This window comes from Pyricularia pennisetigena, chromosome 2 (genome assembly GCF_004337985.1).
Source record: "Pyricularia pennisetigena strain Br36 chromosome 2, whole genome shotgun sequence".
NCBI classification, from domain to species: Eukaryota; Fungi; Ascomycota; class Sordariomycetes; order Magnaporthales; family Pyriculariaceae; genus Pyricularia; species Pyricularia pennisetigena.
The window spans coordinates 6,989,680-7,017,060 of NC_043741.1; the positions used below are offsets into that span (position 1 = coordinate 6,989,680).

Sequence of the window (27,381 nt, forward strand, 5' to 3'; positions counted from 1 at the left end):
TTTTTTTTTTTTTTTTTTTTTTGGTGGGGACACGGACGATGATCGGCACAAAATTGTCAAAACAATCCCCCTCAATGCTTCCACAGATCGCATCAACCGCTGAAGAACGGCGACCAGCCGGCAAAGTAGCCCCATTATAAACTATGGGGCTTTCAGTCTCGGCGTCTTTGTCGATATGCCGTGATTGGTGTAGAGCCCTAATAGTGCGGAGCTTTTCCGCCAGGAGTTTTGGTAATGGTGGAGTGTTCCCTGCATCCCATCTCCGCGCGTTTGCTTCTTTTGGCTGGACCGGGGGGGACCTTTCTTCGATACAGACAGTAATCGTGATCTCTTTGAATGTTGTTCCGCCACCTAACCTGAACGAAGGGCAAGGGACTTGCAGTCAAGAAAACCATACTCCATTGTACCTCAATGACTACGTAGACTAGACTAGACTAGACTAGTCATTTGTTTTATTTCCAAACAGCTTGAAAGAAGCCGAGAGGCACTAGAGCCACGCAAGATGTGAGCCAAGATGTGTGGTGCCGGGGCGTTCTGACCGCATCATCAGTTAGTTGGACTCGACACGGACGTGACGACTCCTCACCTGCATGGTTGGTTTGAGGCGACGAATGATTATTAAGAGAATCACGGTAGTACCAGTACCGTATAGTACAGTACGGTTTTGATTAATCATTCGACTGGAATATGGGTTTGCACCAACGGCGAACAGAAAGAGAGAGAGAGACAGGGTGGAAGATGCCTACTCAAGGTCGTCAAGGTACTGCAAGAGCATGGTGATTCACTGTTAGATGTAATTGCAAACATGTCGTTGTACTATGCTAATTGTGAAAAAATGGATGTTATTTCAGCCTCAATCATGAGAAACAAACTTTCAGGCAAGCCAGAGACGAATAGTATTCCGCCTTGCATTTCCTTTGTTCCCGATTACTTTTATGGTGAGCTTCGCAAACCCCCTGTCAGACAGGGGGTCCGCGAATCTCAACTCATAAGATTCCTTTTGTACCCGTAGCTCGAATCGCGAGGCGAATAAGCAAGCACCCCTGCGAGATTTTTCTCTCCAAATTGATACGCCGAGCAGCCCAGAGCAGCCCATTCCAGAGCGTGGCCCGGGTCTAGACCTTATCCATGCTGGATTGATTCCACCCTATCCACATCAAGCAATGGGATGAGCTATCGCCCGCCGCCTGTTCAGCTCCGACACATCTTTGCTGTAAACACACATTGGCCCCAACCGTGTGTTTGGCGTGTCTTGCCTCTCCAAAGCGTGCGTGTGCTTGGATTTTTTTTTTTTTTTTTTTCATTTTTTATTTTTTTTCTTCCGGGAGGAATGGAAAGCGCCAAAATTTCCTTGTCTTCAGCAGCAGACCACACGGCACGTCGATAGACTACAACAATCGACGTCAACGGCTCCGCAGCCCTACCAGTTGCATTTGCAAATGCGCGAGCGTTGATCCCTCCCCTAGTCTAATTCTCCTAGCTGACTGACCGACCAAACCATTCCGAAAAGCAAACCCCAACCAACCCGGCCGCTGCGCTACTGTGAGAAAACACTTTCGGTGCCGCAGGGTCACGCAGGTCAATTGCCCTTACAGTAGTCACGTCAAGGCAAGACATTATTTGACACTCCCACCAAGACTTGCCGTGTGTTCCTCCCTGTCGCGGCCGGATCAATTGTTCCTGCGCATCTCCTCGTTCTTGTCTTGGACACAAGCTCGTTTGATCGTTCGTCTAAGGCCCAGCACAGTGGTTGATCGACACCATTTGAGCCGTTTGTTCAATCGAGTTTTTTGCCGATCCCATCTCGCCCCATCACCGCACGCGAACAAACGAAGACGAAGACGACGAGACGACCCCCGAAGACAACAACCACGCCGACGTGGTCTTGCCGCTAAAGTCTGCTATTCACCGCAACCCTTGTTTTGTTTTCGGGGAGACTTCAAGCCGGCCTGGCTTTCGGCCCCACGACATGCATTCGGCACACATAACTCTGGAACTGTCTTCATAGTCTCGGCCTGCCAGGTCTGCAGCAACGCAGCCATGAGGATCGCCATCCGCGAGCAGCTCGCCCTGCTCGTTGTGTTGGCCACCCTGGTTGCCCTTGCTATCGTCTCGATACCTGTCTGGATATATGTTCACCAATTCATAGTTGGCGTTCAAGAAAATGCTCTCAGCTTGACCGCATCGCTCAAAGCTGCTCGCATAGCCGCCGAGATTGACCTTTTGCAGACGACATGCTCGACCATCGCTTCCCGGGTACTGGTTCAGCGTGCGCTGTTGAACTTTTACAATGGTTCTTCGTCGCCGAGTTTGTGGGATGAAGCTAGGATCGATGTTGAAAACGCGCTTAACTTACCTGGCCAGCCTGATCTCTTGCAAGCTCGCATCTACTCGCGGAACTCGACAGGGTCCTCGTCAAATGGTCTCATGGCGACCACATCGACCATGTTCCACGACATCCAACTCCCCTACAACAAACCCGATGGTACTCCTGCAATGTTGGGTAACGACACGTACGGCTTTCCGCCCATGCTTTACCCCAACATTACATATACCGATACGGGCGAGCCGAGTCCCATCTCTCCCGATACCAACATATTCTACGCGGATGCATTTCCTGGCATACGACTGACGCAGGGGCTGTTCCTCGGCCCCCTCGTCATCAATGATACCTTCGCCCTGGTCTCGCTCACCGTCGCTGTCCGGGGCAATACTGACAAGCTCGTCCTCGGCTACATGACCCTCGTCGCTTCGGCCTCCAATCTTATACTCATCCAGGACTCTCCCGAAGGGCTCGGCAACACTGGGCTGACGCTCCTGTTTGGACCTGATCAGGCATATAATAGGTTCAACTATACCGACCCTCCGGTGACCAACAGCAGTTACAAGATACCGGACACCTTCAAATTTGCCCGCACAAAGATACACTTTGTGCTGCCACCTACGAAGCTAAACAGCACAGTTGATCGACATCTCAAGCACAGTTTTGAGAGCGGTAACTACAACCAGGAGTTTGAGCTCGGAGATTATCCCGCAGTTTTCGACAGTTTGACAAAGTTCAACCGACAAGCTGTCAACAATGCCAAGGCAAACCTGTGGACAACCAACGAACAAGGAGTAGACGTTTCAGTGGGTACGGCGCGGCCCAAATCGCAGTACGTCGACTGGGTAGTTGTGGTGGAGCAGGACAGGGCCGAAGCGCTACAGGCTATAAATACCCTGCGAACCATCTTGCTTGGTTGCGTATTTGGCGCCGCTGGCCTCATGTTCCTGCTCATCTTCCCCTGTGCGCACTTTAGTGTGCGACCGATTCGCGATCTCAAGATTGCGACTGAGAAGTCGATAATGCCTCCAGGCTATGATGATTATCACGGTGGTACGAGCGAGAACCCAGGCTCCGGGGTGCTGTCATCGCTCTCAGAAAAGGGCTGGATCGGAGCCATTGTGCGGAAGACGAGACTCAAGTTGGGGCTTCCCGCCAGGAGAAAACGGCGAGAATCTGACCAGGACGAAAGCTTGACGCAGCGTCAAGTGTTCAAGATTCCCGGAAAGGTCCAGGATCGTAAACACTACATAACAGACGAGCTGACCGAGCTGACTACCACGTTCAACGAGATGACGGATGAACTTTACAAACAGTATTCTTCCCTTGATGAGAAGGTCGCCGAGAGGACCAGGGAGCTTGAGATCAGTAAAAAGGCAGCAGAGGCGGCCAACGAGAGCAAGACGCTTTTCATCGCAAACATTTCACACGAGCTTAAGACGCCTCTCAACGGCATCATGGGCATGTGCGCCGTGTGCATGGAGGAGACGGACATTACGCGTATCAAACAGTCCCTAAAGACGCTCTACAAGTCGGGCGATTTGCTGCTGCACCTTCTCGAGGATCTATTGAGCTTCTCAAAGAACCAGATTGGACATCAGATCAGCTTGGAAGAGCGAGACTTCCGTCTGGGCGACATTCGACAGCAGCTCTTATCGATCTTTGACAAGCAGGTTCGCGAGAGCGGTACGCACTTCTCGGTGGAGTTTGTGGGCCACGATATACTCGACTTCTACCAGTACTCAGTCGGTTCTGAAAGGCAAAGTTTGGAAAAGACGAGACTACCTGCTCTCGGTCCGTCGGCTGCGGGTGCCGGCAGGTTGAAGGATATGTGTCTGTGGGGAGATCAACACAGGATCCTCCAGGTCATCATTAACCTAGTCAGCAACAGTCTGAAGTTTACACCTTCGGGGGGCAAAGTGCAACTAAGGATAAGATGTGTGGAGGAGATCGAGCAGAACAGCCAGACCGGCGAAAACAGTCGCTCCTCGTCCTTCTCTAAGAGCGGATCCGCAAGGCAAGGACGCCCACGGCACCGGGTGGGTTCGTCGTCGGCACAATCGGCAGCGTCGACGAAAGGCGTCTCAACGCCAGGCACGACAGGTACTGCGCTGGCCATCAACCCGATGGATCCTAAAACTGTACCACATATTCAGGTACGCGAGCGATCCCTGTCGCCGCCTCCACCAGGTGCCAAGGCCTTCCTGTTCGAATTCGAGGTCGAGGACTCCGGTCCGGGTATACCAGAGCATATGCAAGCCCGTGTCTTTGAGCCTTTTGTACAGGGCGACTTGGGATTGAGCAAGAAGTATGGCGGCACCGGGCTAGGGCTGAGCATTTGCCAGCAGCTTGCCACGCTCATGGGTGGAAACATCACGCTGAGGAGTACTGTTGGTGTTGGGTCGGTCTTTACGATGAGGATACCGCTTAAATACGTGAAGGACAGGTAAGTTTTTACAGTTTGTTCGCACATTTAGAGCAAGGCCAGATGCTGATAGAACGACAACCTTCCAGACCATCCAGCACAGCCTCTAGCAGCATAAAGTCTCGGCCACAGAGCTTGGCCTCTACTGACGGTGACACCACCAACGTGCGTGTGGTGTCGCATAGCAAGTCTGCCCCCGACGGGAAGCATGCTTCCGTGTTAGACAACAAGCCACGCCTCGTCGGGCTGAGCCACCCGTTCTTCTCGCCAACGCAGGCCACGGCACCCAAGCTATCGACAGAAGATCACAAAACCAATCTGAACGAAAAGATCGCCAAGGCAGTCGCGGCCAAAGGTGGCAACAGGCTTCGTGTTCTCGTTGCCGACGACAACTCAACAAACGTCGAGGTCGTTTCCAAGATGCTTCGGTTAGAGCACGTCTCAGACGTCACGGTCGCCTCGGACGGGCAGGAAGCCCTCGAGGTTGTCAAGGCCAACATGGAGAACAACCTTTACTTTGATCTCATCTTTATGGACGTGCAGATGCCCAACCTGGACGGCTTGCAATCCACGCGGCTGATCCGGCAGATGGGCTACAGCGCGCCCATCGTGGCGCTGACCGCCTTTAGTGAGGAGAGCAACGTCAAGGAGTGCATGGAGAGCGGGATGAACGAATTTCTGGCCAAGCCTATCCGCAGGCCCGCATTGAAGCAGGTCTTGAAGAAGTTTGCCACCATTCCTGAGGAGCCCGAAGATGGCCGGCGGACAACGCCACCTACGAGTGCCAAAAACGTCGTTCCTGACTCCCATGGGACCAAGTCACCAGTTCGGACTGAGGTTGCCGAGGCGAGGCGCGAAGACGTGCCAACCGGCAACGGCAATGCTGTAGTCGGGCCAGATGCCAATAACAACAACAGCGTCCTGATATCCCAGCCTCCGTTACCGCCCATGAATGGTGCTGCTGTGGCAACATGATTATCGCTCGACCGAATTACTTCTTTTTTAAAATCCGCTTCTTCATGAGCCCTCTTTTTCCATTTGTATTGTCTGTCGTCTGGATACCCCTATAAGCAACATGGCGAACTCCTCAACCTCGGTCGTTTCCGTTTATTATTTACTTTTGTCGAATACTTGTCTACCGACTTTAATTTTGTCTGTGGAATTGATGAACTCTTGCATCCTTCATGGCGAGAAGAAGAAGAAGAAGAAGAAGAAGAAGAAAAAAGCAACAGAAAAGTGTGCGTTCTGCACCAAATGGAGTTGCCTCCTGAAATGCGGCAAGGTTTGGGAGAGAGCGTTTTACTGCACCTGCCCTTCGTAATAATTGGGATATAAGAGGTGTTTTAGGAGCCCTGGGTAACGGATCTCGTTTGTCTTTTGATAACTCTTTTTTCCTTAACCTCCTGTGGTCATTTCTCTTCGTCTCATCATAAGCTCGGCATGTTTCCTGTCCATATCACTCTTGTAAGTTTTATTACTTCTGTACATAGCCAAGGTCGTAAAACGGCAGCTCGAATTGTTAGTTAATGCCTATACACGCACACATTATACATCTTCCTGGCTTGTGCTAATGCCGTGCTCCACTTTTGATGTGGTTGACTTTAATCAGGATGACAATGACAGCGACTATCTGATGGCAGTCAACGTCGTCAACACAAGGACATATAATCAGCAGTTTAAGAAGCGCTTGACTTTGTTGGTACACCGATCCATCAGGCACGTTGTAGTCCACCATGCGACAAAGACTGACCGCGAGAACCGATGCGCTATTTGTTTCTGCAGTGGTACTATGTACAATATACTGGTATTGTATTATATGATCCTGTCAAGTGCCATGGCACAATATCTGTCCTTTGAGAAACTAACTTTTTTTTTCGTTCTTGTACACAGCAGTCTCCATCCAGCTTATCCGCCGGATCTGTGTGATACTGACTGAAGTGCATTGACATCAGCGCCGTAACGATACGGTAGCCTATACGATGACTATGAAGATTGTGCGATGGTCGTACATGTGCGCATCAGATGGCAAATCATAGAGAGGCGATCTAGGGTCTCTCCATCGTTTCTTTTATATATAATGTTTTTCTACATCTTTCTCTGGTCCGTTTCTGATCTGCATCAACCCTGCTGTGCGAGCTTGTCCATAAAAGGCACAAATGGACAAAGCATCTCGCTCGAATCGATTTATTCATCTGCAGAGTTCCTGTAATCAAAGCCACGATGAGGCGCAGCTAGGGAGGGAGGACCCTCGAATCATATCATGTGCCGCACATGAAATTTCGAGACAGATTTTTCTTTTTAGGTTGTCACTTTGGGACGCGAGAAGGGCTTTTTCTTGCCCGTTTCAACACGCAACACTCATGTGTAGTTTATTAGAGATAGTTTTGTTGTATACCTGGTTATCTGTTGGTTGTAGAGAAAGGAGGGGGGTGTGGGCAAGGGGATCGCGCCGGGATACATTCAGCCAAGTCCAGCCTCCGCCCAGCAGTAGGTGAAAGGAGAAATAACGGAAAAAAGCGGTTCTTGCATGGGTAAGGTCTTGACTAGGGGGGTTCCATGAGAGGGAGGAGGGGACCTGTGTGAAAAAATCTGTCCTCTCGTCCGTTTACTTCCTTCTGTGTTTGACTGCTGTTTCTCCATAGCCAGGGCGCTAGCTAGCGATTGCCAAGATGCGAGTACGCGTGGACAAACGAAATAAAAAGACATAAAGGATGATAGGAGGAGAAGGAAGAATGAGAGAGAAGCTCGGGACGATAGTTTGGTTCATCCCTATGTACAGGACTTGTGTTGTGGGTCTGGGCAGTTGATTTTGGCTTGGCTTCGCGTGTTGTCCATGCCCATGCTGGAGAGAAAGATGGAGTAAGGGGTGGTAAGGAATTTTTTGGGGAAGCGGGCAAGGACTGGGGACAATCCAGGCTGTGTGAACGTGGCCCATGGATCATAGTAATTATTGATATGCAAAAAAAAAAAAAAAAGAAAATGGGACAGGCACATTGCTCTGTTGATAACTAATTTGGTTTTAATGCCCAGGGAGCATATTTGACCCCAGAGGATTGTGTTCAACTTGACAAAGTCTTGTTCATGTCTTGAAAGGTATGTATCCCGTTAAAGTGATCGACAGTCACGTAGACAGACGTGATCCACAAAGGCCCGTACCTGGTAACTGGTGCGTGCTATTCCGGAGCAAAGTCCTCCTTTGTCCTCGAGCGCCCTGGGGAGACGAGAGAAAGACGACATGATAATTAAAACAGTGTTTTTTGGTGTAGCTGAGAAGTGGGTTACTTTCCATCTTGGTTCGGTTCCATGTCAAGGAAGTCTCATCACCCTCTCCCACCCCTGTTTTCTGAATCTGTATCTCGATTCAAAGAGACGGTCCCTACCCAATTGTCTTTTGTCAGGCAGGGGGTGACGTCGGTTTACATGGTGGTGGGTGATCATCTCCGTTTCGCCTTTTTTTTTTTTTTATTCACCACCATCACCCACTAGACTTTGCGGCTCATATAGGGGACAACCTACAAGAGAAACACGAGTACGTGGCACAGCATATGCAGTCATCTCCGGTGCGATCCCCAGGCTTTTGTCCCCCTTTATGGCTGAGCCTCTATCGCAGCAACGCGTTCCAATACATCATTGGGTGGAAAAGGAGTAACCGGCAAGTCACTATACATTGGGCGGCGACAAAATGTAGATGCATGATAGAAAGCTTGAGTTTTTGGTTTGATAAAAACCATGATCAAGTGACTTTTTGTCGCCCCCCCCCTCATTATGTCGCCATTGGCCCCCTTTGAAATGCTTGATGTGTTTTAGCGCTGTATTTTAGCGCTTGTTATCAGGCGGCCTAGGCGAGCCACCGAGGGGAGGATGTTGCCTTGATTGCCTTGTTTTGACGACACGCGCCTCGGAGTGGGGTAGACGACCAACGGTCCAATAAAGGCACTTGGGCAGCCCGACACAGAGTCAAAGAAGGTTGCCCTGGGACCATCTTCAGACAACCTGTCTTAGAAAAGCTTCAATCGGTATTGATCAACTTTGGTAGTGGTTGTGCTCGGTGCCATTTTCGGCAGGGCACTGGGCTATTGAATGTGCGTCATTGGGGCCGGGGCCGTGGGATGATGGATTACAGAAGCCGATTGTGGTTTGGTTTTTTTCCTCTTCGTTTTGCGCCAGCGCGCATACCGAAACCATTCCCGGGAGTGTAGTAAGTGCAAGTGAGGCACAGCAGCCAGCAGTAAGTTCAGCCGCAGCAGTTTGACCATTCTTACTTGCTCTCGCTCTGCCGTCTCCACTTCACAGCCCCCAACATGGTTTTTCCCCCTGGGAACTATGATGGAAGAGGATTAAAGGAGAGGGGTGGGCAAAAAAAAATAATAATTCCCGGAGGAGTCTAGTTTTCCACATAGACATAGTCCACATCTTCTTGGCCGTTCCGCTTCGAGCAAAATCTCGATAGCATAGCATTGAAGAGTCGTGCCAAGCAGGGAAATGGGTCGGGACCGAACAAGTTTGAGATATCCTTTGCAACACACCAATTAGATAAACCTGTACATAGCCACTGGGTATAACACGAGCTGCATGGTACTTTTTACAATTTGCCCAACCGGGTCTAGTGTCAGGTGAGGGATAGGGAACAACAGCCAAACCCAAGGCAATACCATCTACATGCCAAGTACTTTACTTGGTAGTTTTACAAATAAAGCGGGTTAAATTAATTGCACTTATACAAGGGTCTTGTCTATTGGCACACTTCTAAAAGGCCTAATTCCACGGAAGTTCAGCATCGTGTCTGGGTGTCCATATTGTCAGTTGTATATTGGTAATGTTGTCAAAACTTGACGTTCCTCAGTAAAGCATCGACACGAAAAAAAATAAAAAAATAAATAAAAAATAAAAATAAACATCAATAAGAAAAGCTTACAGATTACCAAATGGTTGGTGTACATAAGGAATGGAAACTCAAATACTCCCAAAAATAATTCTCATTGGCTGAATTAGCGAATATGACCGCTTTTGGATACGTAGTGGTTCCTGTTATTCATATGAGGTGGTTGCATCAAGAAGGGGAGTCCCTGCCGGGGGGGGAGGAAGAAGTCGAGGGGGGAAAGAGAAAAAGAGAGACTCCCTGAGAGATTTCGTGCGGGGGAACCGTTTCGACACCGAAAATTGAGGCTCTGCTTGTACCCGGGTACCTCGAAGAGCCCCATCCCATTCGACTCGGTGTTGGAACAAGCCAATCATGAGAAGTTTTCTGCGAGCAGTCCCGCTTGAGCACAGAGACCCACATATCCACACCATCTTCGAACGGACCAGTCTTTCGTCTTTGGTCGCTTGGTTCGGTTAGCTTGACACCAATTTGGATACCGCCTGTACCTTTTTTCTTATGAGAGGGGAAAAAAAGAAAAAGAATTTGTTCCACACTGCCTGTTATTTTGCCCATCCAAGCTCTTTGCTTTTGGTTCAATCTCACCACCGGGGTACGTTGAGCCGGTGTCCGTCCCGTCAAACAGGACCCCCGTCCACCCGTTGTTGCGGCACAGAACCCACTCACAGGTTTACGCTACAGCCTATGACCGAGGCTTTTCAGAGAATGAGACGCCATCATCCGCCCTCCTGTCGCGGAAAATCCCGCTCGAATAAAAAAAAAAAACCAAAAAAAAAAAAACCAAACCAAAATGTGGTTGCCGAATCCAGACTAGGTCAGTGAAGTGTACAACGGTTAATTTATAAACATCTTGGCAGCGAAAAGCTTCGATTCTCTGCTGAAAAGCAGTGCCCACCTTTGAACATAATGAGAAACTAGCTCAGGCACCCGCATAAGATATCTGGCTTCTAAATCACCACATGGCTTCACTGGCTGAAACTTTTTCGCAGTTGTCATGCACCACTTTACTAATCAGACTCTTAACCCACATATTTCTGCTGGTCGTTCGGTCAGTCGGTCTTGTGCTTCATCGAGTATATTAATATGTGGGTTTGCTATAACTGCCCTGGTGGGATTTCTCGCAAAAGACTTGATACGATTGGACAAAACCCGAGCACAACGGAAAGGGTCTTTCGATGTGGGTATCGGTCGTCATCGCGTTCTTGATTCATTTCAATGTTGCAATGCCACTGCCGATAAAGTAAGAATCTGCCGCGGAGTGCTGGGTCTCAATTCTGTATGGGTAGCAACGCTTTTCGACATTGTGGGGTGCCAAGGCGTCTGCCTTGGGCCCAAAAGTATTAGCGTATACCCCGTGTGTGGACCAAACATTAAACGTCTGCCCATCAAGCCAGCCCATTTAATAATTACCTTGCCTGTTCTGAAAGTACCCAGGCATGGATGGACTGGTATTAATCATTAGGCAGTCATTCCCAACCTACTGAAAGCGGAAAGGTCTGGACCCCAAACCTCCACTTCATACGTCAAAGCCAATCATAAAGCATAAGTGTTCGATGCCGCCCTACAGGTGGGGTCAGGCCCACCACATGGTCGATACACATGTATGTTGTGGTGAGTGGCAATACGTAATAATTAAGTAGTGATAGCTTTATAATTAGCATGCATAAAAGTTTGTTTGCTGCTTAGTTGCCTAGTTTCCGCCGACTATGTTTAAGTACAATAGTCACAAGTGCAAGAGACAAAAGTAGGAAGCTGGTGAAGTGTCTTCTTGTTCTCCTTTCTACATATTTATGATCTAAAAATAAAATAAAACAAACACACATAAGGCGGCAAAGATAATTAACTTAAATTATACAACTCGGCTTATCAATCGACTGCAGGCTAGCCTCCGTTTCTGTCATATTGGCGCTAGGAACATCAGCACTTGCGGCCGGCGTGTCCCGCAAAGCCAAGAGCCGACATTATGGCACGAGTCAATGCATTATATCCAGGATTGATCGCGCAAAAAGCTCAGCGCCATGGCTGGCAGGTAGACAAGAGAAAATGAGTAAGGGATTACTGTAGATTTGAACCCATCGCAGATTCGTAACGAGTTCTGTGGCTTCCTAATCCTTGATTCGTTTGTTTTCATCGCGTCAAGCACTGGGGAGGTTTCCGGCACAAATGTTACGCCGGCTCAGAGAGCAGGGTAGACGAACATGGTAAGGTTTTCGTGCCCCTGGTGGATCATCAGACGACACAAGACTCGTTCCGTGGATGATCCTTGTGCGTATTCACAAATTACTTACCTTTCAGTACGATCAGTGGGGTTCCTTCCTTCCCAGTAAGGATTAATGTACTATAGTGTAGTAATTCGCCAACGCTGCTCTGAGGGTCGCGTCGCGTGGATTTGGCGGGTCACTCTACACTTGACCCCCATCTTGGCAGTTGTTGGTCTCTTTCTGGAACATGTAACAATAATGAGGTTGTAATATCAATTTAATCCAAAGAATCAAAAAGAAAGCGAGAAATGAGAAATGCTATCACAACAATTTTCTTGTTTAAATTTTTTTTTTTTTGACAAACTTCCAGTACAATGCACGGTAAAGACGGCAAGCACAACAGCTGTGGCTATTATCGACGAAAACAACAAACCCAAAAAAGTTTATTGCCGTTTGCCAAACCAGTGGCGCAGCGACTTACTATAATGCTCCCGCCGACCCAGTTATTGATCCGACATTGCACCATCAGCACTAAGATACACTGGTCTTGTCTTTTCCCAACCCCGCAGTAACAGTAGCGAACAAGGGTGACTGTATGCCAAGAATGACAGCACTAGGGTGACCCCCAGGGGGGGCCTCTTTTTACTTTCATCAGTCAAGTATTGCTAATTAGCCCAGTTAGGCAGTAGTGGTCTGGGTTCCTGTGAACATGTGTGGATGCCCTCGTTTGTTGTTATTTGGCGGGGCGGGGCCGTTGCACCAGTCCCACTGTCTGTCTGCCCATCTTTTTTTTTTTTTGTCCTACCCTTCAAGCGATAATCAACCGAAAGACGCGAAAATGCTCGAGAGGACGATAAAGCCACTGGGCAAGTAGATGTACACCTGCCCGTTTACCTACCGATCCTATGTACTTTACCTTGGCTGCTGCAAGTGCATACATGCATACCCTACCTACGACTTTACTTGCCGACCTATCCAGGGTATCTACTGCAGGTCTGCATCACCTTACATGCTGACATGGAGCTGGGAGACATGGCGCATGCGAGTTGGTCGGTAAGGTAGGTACGTAAATAGAAGAAGTGGACATAGTGATGGGCATGAGGCTCTGCAAACGAGGAGCATGGCGTGAAGAGAAAAGAAAACGGGCAAGGGTCTCCCCCAATCCGTCCGCCTTCTACGGTTTCCCCCCCTTCTCATTACCAGCGCGCAACTACCTGCTGCTCACATAGCCTCTTTATCCTGGATCCACGGCCAGGGACACATAGTCTCATAAGTCGTCAGCTGCGCCTCTTTCCCTTTCCGTTCTTTTTCATTTTTTATTTTTATTTTTTATTTTTTTGTTTTTCACACCACCGTTTCTATCTCTTCTCCTCATTACTGCCTTCTTTTTACTACGGTCTTCTTGGTTGTACATCAAGTTTAGAGAGAACATCCACTCCCCGCGCAAATCGCAAGTCCACTGTTGAATTTAGCTCGGAAAAATACCAAATCCAGAAACCATAGCTCCCGGGTTGATGGATCCTACGGCAAAATATTATATCACACACACCCCTCCCTGGCCACTCACTCTAAACCCACTTGGCCCTACCCTGCCCTGTCCTGGTCCGTCTTGGTAAGACGACAAATTCCTAAAAAGCCAACGCCTTTATCGATCCTTTTATCTCCTTTGCCCGCTCCAAATCTTGTTCCCTTCGTTCTTGAACAAATCGATCGTCCGAAATTTTTCTTTGGGTGGAAGTCAAGTTCCTCTTGGGGAGATCTACTTGACCTGTACACACCATTCACATCACCATCTCGGGACAACAACGGCAAGGCTGGGCTGAGATACTAAATCTCTTTCATTGCCTCCCTCCACCACCTTTGCTGGCTCCCTCCCCCTTCTGGCTAGACAAAACCAGACCATACAAGGCCATAACCAGGCCCCACCCTCGTTCGGCCTGCCTCTGACATATTCAATTAAAGTTGCTCTTTCGCCGCTGCCCTGGCAGTTGCGGCTGATTCTGACAAGATGGATTACTGCCGACACCAATTCAGGGAGCCCCCCACCATGACCCGTCATTGCTCCATTGCTCAGCAATCCTTCTTTGATGACGCATCAGAGGCCTCTCTAGACTTGGGCAACAGTAACAACAACAACAACAACAACATGCAACACCACAACACCAGCAACATCGACCCTACCCTCGAGAACTCTTCATTATTCTCATCCAACTGGACGGCCCAGCCCCAGCAGGTCCAGAGATATCTAGAAGATCCTCAAAAGACAGCCTTTTTCAACGCGCCATCCCTGCCACGAACACACTGCCAGAACCCACATACTGGCTCTGTAGCGCATGCAGTCGCGGGTCTCTCCACGCCTCAGCCGAGTTATGGTTCCCCGTACTCGACCAAAGAACACAGCTCCTCGTGCGGCAGTCTCCTCAGTCCACCCAGTGAGAGCGAACTTCACTACGAAGGTCCACCAACACCGTCGGGAATCGACATGATCATGCCATTCACTTCGGCCTCCCTCAAGCAGCCTTTTACTCAGTGGGTTACAGCTACTACCGACCTTGGAAACTGCTCAACAATGCCAGCCTTCACCAACCCCTTCGCGGTGAACCCTGCCGATGACTTGAGCGCTGGATTTATGGACGACAGCGATGCGCACACTTACGAGTACAGCCATCCCCACCATCCCCTTCCTGCTTCGGCATATATCCTCCCAAGCAATATATCTTCCGGCTACAGTGTCGGTACAGCCGATGCGCCCAGAGTGCTTGACTTTGACACCAGCGTGCTGCAGGCCTCTGACGCCGTTCAGCCCATGGGTACCTATGGCGAGGATTATTACCCGTCTCCAAGCGCGCACGATGAAGAGATGGGATCAGAACTAGACGTCAGTGTGCTCAAGCCTGACGTAGATACCGTGCCTTTGCCTTTGGAAACCCAAAAACATAAGCATAATTCATCAACACCATCCTCTGCCAAGAGGAAGCAGAGGTCAACAGCGTTGCAGACGTCCGGAAATGCCGTCAGTATTGACTCATCGCCTAAGAGGCGGAGATTGAGCGTTCCAAACGTCCCCCGACAGCGGCGTCGGTCAGACCATCGAGCAGCAATGGCAACTCCAAGAATGCACTTTGCTCCACCTCTCTCCTCTCCTGGGACGAGCAGCAGCCCCCAGCCCGTCAAGTCCACCAAGTATTCCGCCCAGATAACGTGCCCTGAGTGCAAGGAGAAGGAGACGACTTTCAAGAGCGAAGCGGCACTGCAGGCGCACATCAAGAAACACCACACCCGGCCGTTTGTTTGCATCTTTGCCTTTGCTGGCTGTGACGCCACCTTCCCAAGCAAGAACGAATGGAAGCGACACGTCATGTCGCAGCACCTCCTGCTTCACTACTGGATATGCACGCAGGACACATGCGCGCACACTGACAACAACGGAGTCGCCGCCAGCACCGCTCCCGCGTCCGGCCGCAGCAGCAGCAGCCACAGAACGCCTTCTGCCACTGCGCCCCGGGCGGGCAGCCTGCGGGGCCGCAATTCTTGCGCCATCGCACCAGCCGCATCATCCCTAACGCCAGGCCTACAACGCTTCGGACCCCCTTTGCCCAACGGGGCCATTTTCAACCGTAAAGACCTCTTCACGCAACACGTCCGCCGGATGCACATGCCGCAGGACATTCGCGAGCAGCAAAAGATGGCAGGTGAACAGCAGAGTGGAAGCTGCAGCGGCGGCAAGAAGAAGGCATCATCTGCAGACAAGGCGAGCGGCGGCGAGCAACTCGCTGGCTGGGAGAAGCACGTTAAGAACCTACAGCAGGCCGCCGAGAAGGAGCGCTGCCGGCTGCCGACGTTTATGGCGTGTCCCGTCGAGAACTGTGGGGAGCAGTTCAGCGGCGTCGACGCTTGGGACTCGCGCATGGAGCACCTAGCGCGGCATTTTGAGGCCGCTAGCAAGGGCGAAGAGCCGCCCGTGCCTTCGACGGGCGAGTCGGACCCGTCGTTGGTCCAATGGGCGTCAGACGAGAACGTTGCCGTCGTCGTCAAGTGCGGCACACAGTGGGTCCTCAACAACCCGCTTAAGCCCACTGACATCGCTGTCATGGCCGCCGCTGCGAACAAGCTGGCTGCCGCGCGTGGGGACGTTGGCGAGGAGGACGCTGAGGGTGAATTTGACGATTAAGTCCATTTTGTTATCATAAAAATAATGATCTTGGATCCTCTCATACTTTGGATTTCTGTGGATATCTACTGGGATGTTTCTTTTTTCCACTATCTATCAGATTGACTGTACATCATCTATCATCTACATGGCCATATTGGATTTAGCGCTGGATTTATATTGCATGGGAACGGGGCCGGCTTTTTGGACATTTCGGACAAGTAGATATAGGGCTCACTTTCCGGCAAGGAAGGACTATGGTTATGACATGAAACGCCGCAACTATCATGAAGAGCAACAAACATTGCAAAGCAATTACACACAATAGAAACCTCTCAACCTGTACAGTGAGCTGGCTGCTTATGGATGATACTATGAATGGAATATCAAACCAGCCCCCGTCATGGCAAGCAAATGCTACAATAGCGCCGCGCCAAGGATAGTTCTGATGACCAGTCCTCACTCTTGTCCTCTTATTTGTCATTGCTAGCGGGAAACGGACACTTGAACAAAGATAAAAGAATACAAAAAAGCAGGCCAGGCCGTCCAAATGGGCATTGTTGGACAGAGGCTGCGGGGCAAAACGGACGATGGTTCCGGCGACGATGTGGAGGGAGGGGTCTCCCGTCGCAAGATTATCCCTCTTTTGGCCACCGAATCTTCAAGACAGTCATGATTCGCTCGCCAACACGCACATGGTCCTGGTCACTGCAGTCAACAACACCCATATCTTCATGCAAGCCTTCTTGTCATGACAGATTTAAGGGAGTGAGTTCAGGGGAATTTGCCGCCGGGAGCGGGGGTTACTGAGCCGTAGGGGGCTCAAGCTCGCGCGCCATCCGTGGTCTGCAGGGAGTGGGTGTGTATACATGGAAGAAACTGTTTGAAGGACAGTGGTGGTTGGTTGTCGACAAAAAGGGGGTAATTGGGGGTCGAATGAGCAGTGAGTGTATCAAGGTCAAGTTTGCAGGACTGGCAGGGCCTAGACTTTTTGTTCGGAAAGCTATGCTTGCTGTAACCGCACCGTTGAAAGCCTCGCTTGGTTTGGTTCTACTGCGTGGCCGGAGTCAGCCGCAAAAATATCATTCTGGTACCTCTCGACGTATTCCACCCACTACCCAAGAGCACCAAAAGACCGCAAGGAAAGATGGCCAATATCAAACGGGGTGTGGAGCCCAGGAGACCAGTGATATGATGCCCAGCGGCTTTCACAACGGAAACGCATGGCGATATGAAACGAACAGATGGCTCGCTAGGACTGGCGGCGGTTCCAGTTCGATCCAGTTGTAGAATTTGGAAGAAGAATCAAGAGGCGGTGATGCACGCAGAGGCCTTGCTCGCTCAGCTCCACAAGGTCTCCCTTCCAGGAGAGCGGTCTAGATAGGCAGCTGATTTGTCAGGGATGGCTGCACCGCTCACTGCAGTGGATAACGAACTTGGTTGGGATGATACCCAAGATGAGGGGTGGTATCGTTCCCCAACTGGACCAGTCACAAGTACTTTAGGCAATGTACGTAGGTGCACAATTTGCTCAGCAGGTGACTGGTGAGGGAAGGCTGGTGGCGTCTGAGTGCTTGGATCAACCCTCACTGACATGTTAGCAGTTCTTTTGGTGTATTTTCATTGGATATTGTACTGCTCATCGCTGCGTATTTGACTGTTGCCAAATTCCAACTCTGAAAAAGAGGAGTTATCACACCTATGGGCGCTTGATCTGCATGGGGTTTTCAGATTCGATGTTCCGGTTGTTTGCATAACTGGTAGGCTTCCAAAAAGTCTCATTCACTGGTGGAAAAGCATCATGCGGTTAATCAACTGCACAGGTCAAGAGCAAAACGCCCGGTGTATCTTTGTACTGATAATCTCGAATTGTGAATGGGAAAGAAAAGGAAGTGCCCAGGGCAGGTGCAACCCAATTATACCCTTTTATCCCTCCGATCATACCTGCCTCAAGGGTGCAGACAGCTAGCTATACACTGCATCAAACAAGAATTTCACTTGCGAAATGCGGGAAGGAAGCCACTGCTCTTTTCCATTTGTACTCTCATGAGGCGGGAGGGGCCTGCCTCATCTACCTACCCGCTTTAGGCAAGATAACCAGATACCTAGGAATGCAAACTCAACTGAATGCAAGCCAAAATGCCATCGGCAGCCATGTCACCCACATTCGTTAACAACGAGCAAAACCTTGTCCAAAAGGCAAATCAACAGTCTAGCCACCTCACGCGGAGAATTTACCATCACCAACGCCAGCCTGCCCGTATCCTCAGACTCCTGACCGTCTTCACTAAAGCCCTCCAACATACAAATCCCAGCCTTTCCATCATTTTCAAGGAACGAGGGTTCCGTTAGAGGGCGGAAGACAGTAGGGTTTACCACGGACTACTACCCAAAGCCAATGTTACGGATACGCATTAACCTGGCAGCATAAACACACAGCAAGCAGCAACACAAAACAAGACATTGCCGTGCAAGCCCGGCCGTTCCCCAAACCACGCATAGACCATGTTGTAGAGCGACGAGGCGCACACGGCCGCCATAATCCTCCTGGTCGTGACGATGCTGGTGACCTTGATGGCCGCCATCGCCGCTACCTTCAACGCTCTGTACAGACCCAAGACAGCGAAAGCCCGCCGGCACCGACGCCAAGACCGGTCCCGAAAGCCCCAGGCCCTCGCATGGCAGCCCTGGTCCCGCCCGCAGCAGCCCGCCGGGGATCTCGAGTCGGGAGGACGAGTGCGGGTGGGGCCACGCCCTGTCGATAGCCGTTCGCCTCCGCCCTACGATGCTCAAAAGCCGCCGAGGTGGCAGCACATACGTCGGTGGCAGCTGGGCGTCGCCAGCGATACTGAAACCGCGGCTGTTGACGATGCCAACCGGGATGGTGTTCGCCTCACGCCCGTGCCGCCCGCCCGACTGTCAGGGCCGCGGGGGTGGAGCTCGGTTTGACTATTTTCGGTTTGGGAGTGAAGACGATACGTTGAGTGAGTAGCTTAGCCACGAGCGCGCAAGGCTTTGCCCCGAGGCCAAATAGGATGACTGGAAAGTTGGCTGTGGGAAGCGGGTGTTTGCTGGATGATATCTTGGGGGATCAGCGAGCCTAGGTTGTGCCAGACGTAACCCTTTCTTTATTGATTATTCATTATGCGGGACAATCCGCCGCTGCAGTTCCTAATAGCATCAGTATCTACCTAGGTAATGTTCATTCCTCAATATAAATTCTTTCGTGTTAGACAATGGCAAGGGCGGTTTGGAAGAGTCGGATTCGGTTATGACCTCTGCGCTACTGGTAACATTGAGTGTTTGCTCTCAGCCGAGCCTAAACCAATTCAGCCTGGTAGCTCGAAGTGTGTAGAAAATCAGCGAAGAAAAAGAAAATGCCAGAAGAGAGGTAAAAATTATTTCTCTCGGCTTTGTCATAAATAAAATATCAAGTGCTACTAACAAGAATACCATTGGAAGCAGCAGTGAAATGTGTGCTCACATGCTTCCCAAGTCGAAATGAGCCCCCATGCTTTTTCTTGCCCCAGACTTCCCCAGCATCCCCCCCAAGGAGACAGCGAGATCCGAATCTGCTTAAATTATCAGGCTATGGGCTCAAACAATGCCTCAGCGCTTACGTTGCTTCTTCTTGCTGTTTCCACGCTCATCCTCGTCGTCGTCGAGGGCGCTCTCGCGGTCCTTGCGCTTGGCCTTGCGCTCGAGCTCGTCCCAATCCTCACCCTCCTCCTCTTCACTGGCATCCTCGTCGCTCGCGTCGTCTGACGCGTTGCTGTCAAACTCTGAGTCCTCCTCGCTCGACTCGGATGCCTCCTCAAGCTCCGACTCGGAGACCTCGAAGGCACTCTCCTCCTCCTCTTCTCCATCGCCCTCGTCGTCTGAGTCGGCCTGCAGGAACGACCAACCGCCACCCTCGAAGAACTCGTGCGTGTCTGCCGTCACTGTCTTCATAATGGTCGGCCAGTTCAGGTTCAGTGGTCCCTCGCTGTATGCAATGTCGGACTGGTTCAGGTACTCCTTGACGTCTTCCAGCGACTCCACCGGGATGGTGTTGATGTGTACCGGTGGTCGAGTGAAGTCTTTAAAGACAAAAACAAGATCAAAGTTCTTCAGTCCAAACTGGACACGCTCGAGATGTGCAATTTCGATGTCGTCCAATGTGATGACAAGGAAAGGAGGTTCCGTAATCTGAATCAAGCACTCTGTAGTGGGCTGGATGTAAACATTGCTCCTGAAGGGCACACCGTTGAAGCCCAGCTCGCGGAGTGGCATGTCCACCTCGAGGTTCTCAGACTTTCCGGCGTCCGCAATCTTTTCTGCGAAACTCTTGAAGAGCCTGTCGAGTTCAGCACGACGGCGGCGCTCCTCCTGCTCTGCCTCAAACTCGTCTTCGTCCCCATAACGGTACTTTCGCTTGCGGTTGCCCGTCTCGTCAAACTGGATATCTGTTGCCTCGCGGTAGAACTGGATATCCTTTGTCTTCTTCTTGTTTCCTATCAAGATGGGATCTTTCAGGTGGAGGTGGATGATAACGATAAGTTCGTGCTGACAGGGCTGGAAGAATAGGTGGCGGACGTTGGAGAAAAGTACGTCTACCCTCTGCTGTGCGGCCAATGGCGACTGGTAGCGAATACCGTTCTGGTGTATTTCTACCTTGCCTGGTACGCGTTTGCCTTCCATCGCCGGGCGGATGAAGACATTATCAAGCACCGCAGGGCGTCGGTCTAGTGGGGAGAATGAATGCGTCAGTTGAGCGTATGCTGCCTGTCTTTTGAGAAGATGACTTACTCCTTATCTCAATGAGCTTCTCCTGCTCCACAACATCTTCCATGTCCTTCTTCTCTTGCTCCTTCTTAGCAGACTCCTTCTTCATGTTGGCTATCTGATTCGCAATCTCGGTGTAGCGATCGCCATCCAAGGACTTGAAAGTCAAACTCCTCACGAAGTGGGCGGTGGCGTCCTCGAACGGTTGGTCATCCTTCCTACCGACACCCTGGCCGGGTGACAGGAAGTTGATGCGCAGAAATGAAAACTCGCCCTCGTCGCTTTTGCTGGCATTCTTGATCGTGTTGATGTGGAAAGGCACCGGTCGACCCATGATAGGAACGATTACAGTTGCATTCTTCTGGTCAACTATGACGGCGAGATCCTTGACCTTTGGTGGAAGCTGGTTGTCTCGCTTGTATGACTCGAAGCGCTTGAACTTCTTGACCTCGGTGCCATTTTGGTCGTTGGTCGACTCGGCAAACCTTGCAAGACCCTCCCTCTGCTTCTTGGCCGCCAACTCCTTTTGGTGCTCCCGACGTCTCTTCTCGGCGTCCTCATCGACTTGCGTACTACGCTCTGACCTGAGGCGCGTGCTGGTGATATTCTTGGTGGCGACCGCCCCGACACGTGACTCCTTCTTCTCCTTCTTGGGCGCTGGCTGAGCCGTCTCCTCGTCCTTGAAGAAGAACGAACTAGCATCTGCATCACAAGGCGCATCGCCCGTGAAGACGACAGGTTCGGATGCGGTGACACGGACGGTGTCCATGATTACGAGGGAGTAGACCTTGCTGTTCTTGTCCTGCGGGTTAGGGTTCTCGATATCTTGAAGCCCGGTCATGATGCAGAGCGTCATTCCATCCTTGAGGGCGCGAGTGTTCTTGGCGTTCAGGATCATGGTAGGGTCGCGGTGCTCGAGTCCTATACCACAGCCGACGTTCTTGAGGAAGTGCTTTTCCAGCTCAGGCTTTTTGCTTTTGATGTAGGCAAGCGCCTTCTGGTAGACATCTTTGACCACAGCGCCATCTCGAACCTCTTTGAGAATCAGCTGGTGCGCAGCATGGAGAATTTTGTAGTTGGACTCCTGTGACTTGTTGGGGTCGACCAAGAACGTCCGAGCGATTGACGAGCAATATGACTTGTACCTCAGGCCCAAGGCCGAAACGATGATACCAGGGTGCAAGTTGTCGTTGTTTGCCTCGGTCTGCCACCTGAGATCGTATTTGCCGCCACTTTGAACATTGGGACCCAGGATCCAGTCTAGCTGCTCCGGGTCAAAATCGCTCGGTAGCTTCTGCTTATTGGGCAGGGTGACCGTCTTCCAAAACTTGTCATCATCGAGCTTCTTCTCCACCTTCTCGGCAAGGACGCTGTGCTTGACCTTCTTCTCCTGATCGAGGATGTCCGACATTTCGTCCAGGAAGTAGGGGTGCATCAAAGCGACACATGCTTTCGAAGCCGTCCGCATGGCCCTGAGCTCGGCTTCGTCCTTGGTTGAGAAGGCGGCTGCAGATAGTGCCTGCGCGATGTCGACCTCCTCGACATCCTTGCAGTGCTCTGTATAGACTTTTTTCCACTCATCCACGAATGGGCCTTTGGACGCATCTTTTGTGAGTACGCCGACCTTGTTCTGAAAGTTGCCATCTTGATTAGCTTGATGCCGCAAAAGTGTAGCCCGACTACGTAGTATATGTATCACTCACGCCAGCCTCTTTGATATGTTCCGCAATCTTGACAAATGCCTTCTCGTTCTCTGCTGCGTCTTTGCCCCTCACGAGGACTTCGACTGGGTATCGACCGCCCTTGATCTGACCAAGGTGCTTGGCTGGATGGGGTGTTAGCAGTTAAGCCCATCAGATAGCCAATGACATTGTTGCGCAATAGAGGCAGGCGCACCTTTCTTTGCTGTAGTAAGAATGTAAAGGGTATCAACTGTGAAAAGCATTAAAGTGGTAGGGAATTCGTAGCCGAGCAACCAGAACTGCGGAGTCGAGACTTGTTAGTATGCAAACCCAACGCATATCATCGCAACGACGAGCTGTAATCTGCATCGCGGTGGACTTGGTGATCCGACGTACGTGCATAGCGTTGTTCTTGTGATATTCAGGCGTCTCTTCAACCTTGCCCATCATGACAACGATTGACGAGGCGCCGCCAAAGAGCGCGTCGCCCGAACGTTTGTCGGCCTTCCAAGCATTGACGAAATGCGACGCCCGCTCCTGGAAGAGCTTGCCGTCAATCTTGATTTCCGCCATGACGACAACGCCTCGCGCACTTTGCGCGGTTGCTTCGATGATCTTCGATGGTGGAAATGGATTCTGGCTGATGAAATCGCTGAGGCGACGTCGAGGTGAGAGATTTTTATTTGCAGCTTTGGCGATGCGTTTTCGGTTTCGAGGGAGCTAGCAATCGTAAATTCTCGGCCGCTCCCAGTCAATCAAGCCTTCGCGCGTCACGTCACGCGTTGCTCCGTTAATGAGCCTGCCGTCAGTGGAGCTGTGGAGCTGTTGTTGAATTGGAAAGGAGTTGCTGCTGGTCACGTGACTTTTGACTTTGGACAACCTCAGGCATCTAGTTATCCGTACAAGCTATCATCCTTGATCAGCAATCAAATATCGGAGACTAATGTTTTTCTCCGTATCTGCTACCCTAACCATAGAGAGGCGCCACTTGGGTCGTTTTTAGGGCAAGATAAGGTAGTATGTTCTATGATGTGCATATCAACGGCTTCTAGAACTTCGGCAATTTTCCCTCAAACATCGACAACCGATTGTTCAAAATAGATTTCTTCAAAGTCGACACGTTATACGCATCATACTGTAGTCACAGGAGGGTCAACAATGACTGCGATAACATTTCTCAATCCGGACCAGAAACTATTACGGTTCGGACCGATGTGTTTGACAATGGAGCTTCAGACTAGCAAGATGCACCGATACGCCGGATGGACGGACAAATCATTTGATGCTGACGATTTCTAAGCAAGGTCGCGCTTGGAAAAGCAGTGAGTGGCCCGCCCCACTACAGGCCTACATGAGTCGAAATGTCATACTCGGGATGCCGAGGGAGGGTCTTGAAATGCATCTTGAAAAGGGAAAAATACTACAAAGCTTAAAAACTCTGTCCAGCGTGAAAGTGAAGGCCTTGGTTTTATTGTCTTTGACTTTTTTGAAGGGTGCGCGCGCGTTATATCCTTCGTCGCCATTGTTAGATGCAACTTTCAAATCCCACTTCCAACCCTGGTTCATTCACACTTTGCGCCGTCTGCGCATTTTTTTTTTTTTTTTTTTGGGACCTGCTTGACCAGTAAAGCGCGACAACACGATTGCGTGCAGCGATGACGACTTGAACTTCGAACCGACAACCGAATTCAGCAAGGCTTTGATTTGGTGTTTCTCTGGCTCGAGTCGAGTCTCGCCTAAGAGAAAAGAAAAAAAAACGTGGAACAGCATCCGAGGAACGTGGGGGTGTTGCTAATTTTTTATTCTTTATTTTTTTTTTCTTGGCCGCCGCAACTTCGGCGGTTCACCAAAAATTCGGCTGTCGAATGGTATAACAACCTCGGGAACAAGCATCATTGATTGTTATGGCTTGAACAGACGACAATCTGAAACATAACACATTGATCAATCACGAAAATCAGCCAAACAGCTGTGTTATTGCGACGAGATCATTTGGTTTAGTTTTGCAAATCCCGAATTTCATTTTAATAATTCGCGGGGTCATCCGAACGGAACTCCCCGGAGGCTAAGGCCGTGCACGGAGCCCCGATCTCGGAAACCATCGGCCCCGGATCGATATTTGGTCGCCCGTCATGGGATTGCTGTAGGTGATTGCGTCCTAATAGCAATTCCCTCGTTCATTTGTCTTTATGATTTTACCCACAGAAGAACATCGCTGGCATTTTCCTGGACATGAAGTCCAAGCGTCAAAGACCAGAAATTGGTGAAGCAAAAGCAACGACAATCAAAGAGTTGAAACCCAACATTTACTTACAAAGCCAATATATGTCTCAAGTGCACTTGGAACGGCCCTCGAGTGGCCAGAAGCCAAAAAGCATGCTCATAAAGTGCGCGAATGGGGTATCAAGGTATGTGGTTTAAACAACATCACTCCTGATCACGGTGGCTTAAACTACGCCTTGTACATCTTGCTAACGGACCTGCAATAACCTAGCAACTTTTAGAAATATGGAACAAGGCAAAACACAAGGAGCGAGATGCCTTGCTCTGGGGTGATGAGGTATGAGCCCTGGAAAGATTGGGGACAGCCCTTGTATGTCCATGATAGCATTTGACTGACAACTGGCTGCAGGTCGAATACCTCGTCGTGGTCTTTGATAAAGATGACCCGAATGTTAAATTGTCCTTGAGGCAAGCTGAGATCCTTGAAGCTTTGGCTGCATCTCCAGACTTGTCAGCTAAGGGAGGCTGTGTTCCTGCTCTCCAGGACACGAGCGCCACTGAGTAAGTTAGCTGTCCAATTCTACTATTGAATGGCTTTTACACAATGCGATCACCCACCTGACGGAAATACTGCCACAGAGAGAGTGAGGAGCCTCTACCAGTGTTCCACCCCGAATTCGGCAGATTTATGCTTGAGGCTACTCCCGGGAAGCCCTGGGGAATCGGCTTCAAGGAGCTCCTGGAGGTAGAGCCTAATATGAAGCTGAGGCGAACCATTGCGAAGCAGCACATGCGGGCCGATGAATACCCCATCACGCTCACCACGTACCCACGCCTTGGGTGCCCCGAGAAGTTTACTGACCCATATTACCCGCCATCCGGCCCCAAGCTGCGGTCCCAGTTTGTGCCGGACGAGATAGCGAATCCGCACATCCGCTTCCCAACCCTCGCGGCAAACATCCGGTCACGCCGCGGTCGGAAGGTGCAGGTCAACGTTCCCGTCTTCCGCGACGAAAAGACTCCGTGGCCGTGGAATGATCCAACGGTCAATCGTGACTTGCACAACTGGCCAGAAGATGAGGATGTGCGGAGCGGCGGTGCTGCTCCGGAAAACTTTATCCACATGGATGCCATGGCTTTCGGCATGGGCAGCTGCTGTCTGCAAATCACGTTCCAGGCCAAGAACATCACCGAGGGGAGAACCATGTACGACCAGCTGAGCCCTCTGGGTCCTATCCTTCTGGCCTTGACTGCCGCTACGCCCATCTACAAGGGGTTTTTGGCCGACACGGACGTGCGCTGGAACCAGATAAGCCGCGCTGTCGATTGCCGTACCAAGGAGGAGATGGGCGAAGAGGTGCGTAGCAGGCGTCATACATGCCAAGGGTATTAACACGCCACTGTATTTACTAACAGACTATACTGTCCTAGCCCCTGAAAAACGACAGATGGAGGATACCTAAGTCCCGCTACGCATCCAACTCGACCTACATCTCGACGGACCACCGCCTCCGCCCAGAATACATGGACCCCAACCTTGTTATCGATGAGGATATCAAGGCAAAGCTCATCGAGGGAGGAATGGACGATCTCCTGGCGACGCATTTTGCCCACCTTTTCATACGCGACCCAATCGTCATCTTCGCCGAGGACCTCGAGCGGTTGGATCTTGACAAGACGGACCACTTTGAGAACCTGCAGTCGACCAACTGGCAGCACATGCGCTTCAAGCCGCCGCCTGCCGACAACAACATCGGCTGGCGGGTTGAGTTCCGCCCCATGGAGATCCAGGTGACCGATTTTGAGAACGCTGCCTTCTCCGTCTTCATCGTCCTCGTCACCCGCGCCATCCTGTCCTTCAACCTCAACTTCTATATACCTATCCAGCGCGTTGACGAGAACATGGAGACGGCCCACGCCCGCGACGCCGTCCTGGAGAAGAAGTTTTGGTTCAGGAGAAATCTGTTTCCGACCCGCAGCCCCCGTGGCGGCGGGAGCGTCTCGGGCACTGCCACGCCGTTCAGTCGTAGCCCGACGCCCGTCGGTCCCGTCGACGACGAGTACCGCCTCATGACCATCAACGAGATCATCAACGGCACGGCTGCCGCGGCGGGGGGCAGCGGCAACGATGACCACGATGACGCCAACGACGAAGACCACTTCCCCGGCCTGATCCCCATTGTCGAGAGCTACCTGGACTCGGTCAACGTCGACGTCGAGACGCGCTGCCACCTGGCCACCTACCTTGATCTCATCCGCCGCCGTGCCTCAGGCGAGCTGTGCACCGCTGCCCGCTGGATCAGGGACTTTGTCGCCGCCCACCCCAAGTATGAAAAGGACAGCGTCGTGGGACCGGAGATCAACCACGACCTCGTCCAGGCAGTCATCGCCATCGGCGAGAAGGAGTGCGCCGGCAAGGGTTTCAAGGGGATCGACGTGTTTGGGTTCGACAAGCTGCTCGGCAACTTCAGGGGCGGCTGCGGTGGCCCGCAGTCGTCATAGCGTGGAGCATTTTACCAAGATGAAAGCTACTTCTTGCTCTGGCACTGGCAGGAGAACCAGACATCACATTGGGCGGCTTATGCGTGTAATCTGGTAGGACGTTAGGATATTATGTAAAAGGAGGGGGAGACCATAGACGAAGTGGCCGTACGCATCTGTCGTGACGTGAGAACCACAGGCAGTTTCAAAATAAAAACAGAATACAAAGAATTGAGTTCATCTGACACAGTCA

General features: G+C 51.0%; 5 protein-coding genes across 5 annotated transcripts; 4 read left to right on the top strand and 1 right to left on the bottom strand.

The window, feature by feature from the left end:
• Window positions 1-2,040: 2,040 nt before the first annotated feature.
• Window positions 2,041-5,723, top strand: PpBr36_01958 (uncharacterized protein; the record flags this gene model as incomplete). Its single annotated transcript, XM_029889142.1, has 2 exons — window positions 2,041-4,769; window positions 4,838-5,723. 2 exons carry the CDS (start codon window positions 2,041-2,043, stop codon window positions 5,721-5,723), a joined length of 3,615 nt encoding a protein of 1,204 aa, XP_029752260.1.
• An 8,152-nt stretch (window positions 5,724-13,875) lies between these two features.
• PpBr36_01959 (uncharacterized protein) lies at window positions 13,876-15,999 on the top strand (the record flags this gene model as incomplete). Its single annotated transcript, XM_029889143.1, has 1 exon — window positions 13,876-15,999. One exon carries the CDS (start codon window positions 13,876-13,878, stop codon window positions 15,997-15,999), a length of 2,124 nt encoding a protein of 707 aa, XP_029752241.1.
• A 2,538-nt stretch (window positions 16,000-18,537) lies between these two features.
• On the top strand, window positions 18,538-18,927 carry PpBr36_01960 (uncharacterized protein; the record flags this gene model as incomplete). The annotated part of the gene is made up of 1 exon (XM_029889144.1): window positions 18,538-18,927. One exon carries the CDS (start codon window positions 18,538-18,540, stop codon window positions 18,925-18,927), a length of 390 nt encoding a protein of 129 aa, XP_029751226.1.
• Window positions 18,928-19,587: 660 nt separating this feature from the next.
• PpBr36_01961 (uncharacterized protein) lies at window positions 19,588-22,997 on the bottom strand (the record flags this gene model as incomplete). The annotated part of the gene is made up of 5 exons (XM_029889145.1): window positions 19,588-20,702; window positions 20,767-22,372; window positions 22,446-22,567; window positions 22,639-22,723; window positions 22,821-22,997. 5 exons carry the CDS (start codon window positions 22,995-22,997, stop codon window positions 19,588-19,590), a joined length of 3,105 nt encoding a protein of 1,034 aa, XP_029751227.1.
• Window positions 22,998-24,556: 1,559 nt separating this feature from the next.
• PpBr36_01962 (uncharacterized protein) lies at window positions 24,557-27,149 on the top strand (the record flags this gene model as incomplete). Its single annotated transcript, XM_029889146.1, has 6 exons — window positions 24,557-24,567; window positions 24,760-24,832; window positions 24,919-24,984; window positions 25,057-25,208; window positions 25,287-26,004; window positions 26,079-27,149. The coding sequence occupies 6 exons, from the start codon at window positions 24,557-24,559 to the stop codon at window positions 27,147-27,149; spliced, it is 2,091 nt and encodes a 696-aa protein (XP_029751224.1).
• Between the last annotated feature and the right edge of the window lie 232 nt (window positions 27,150-27,381).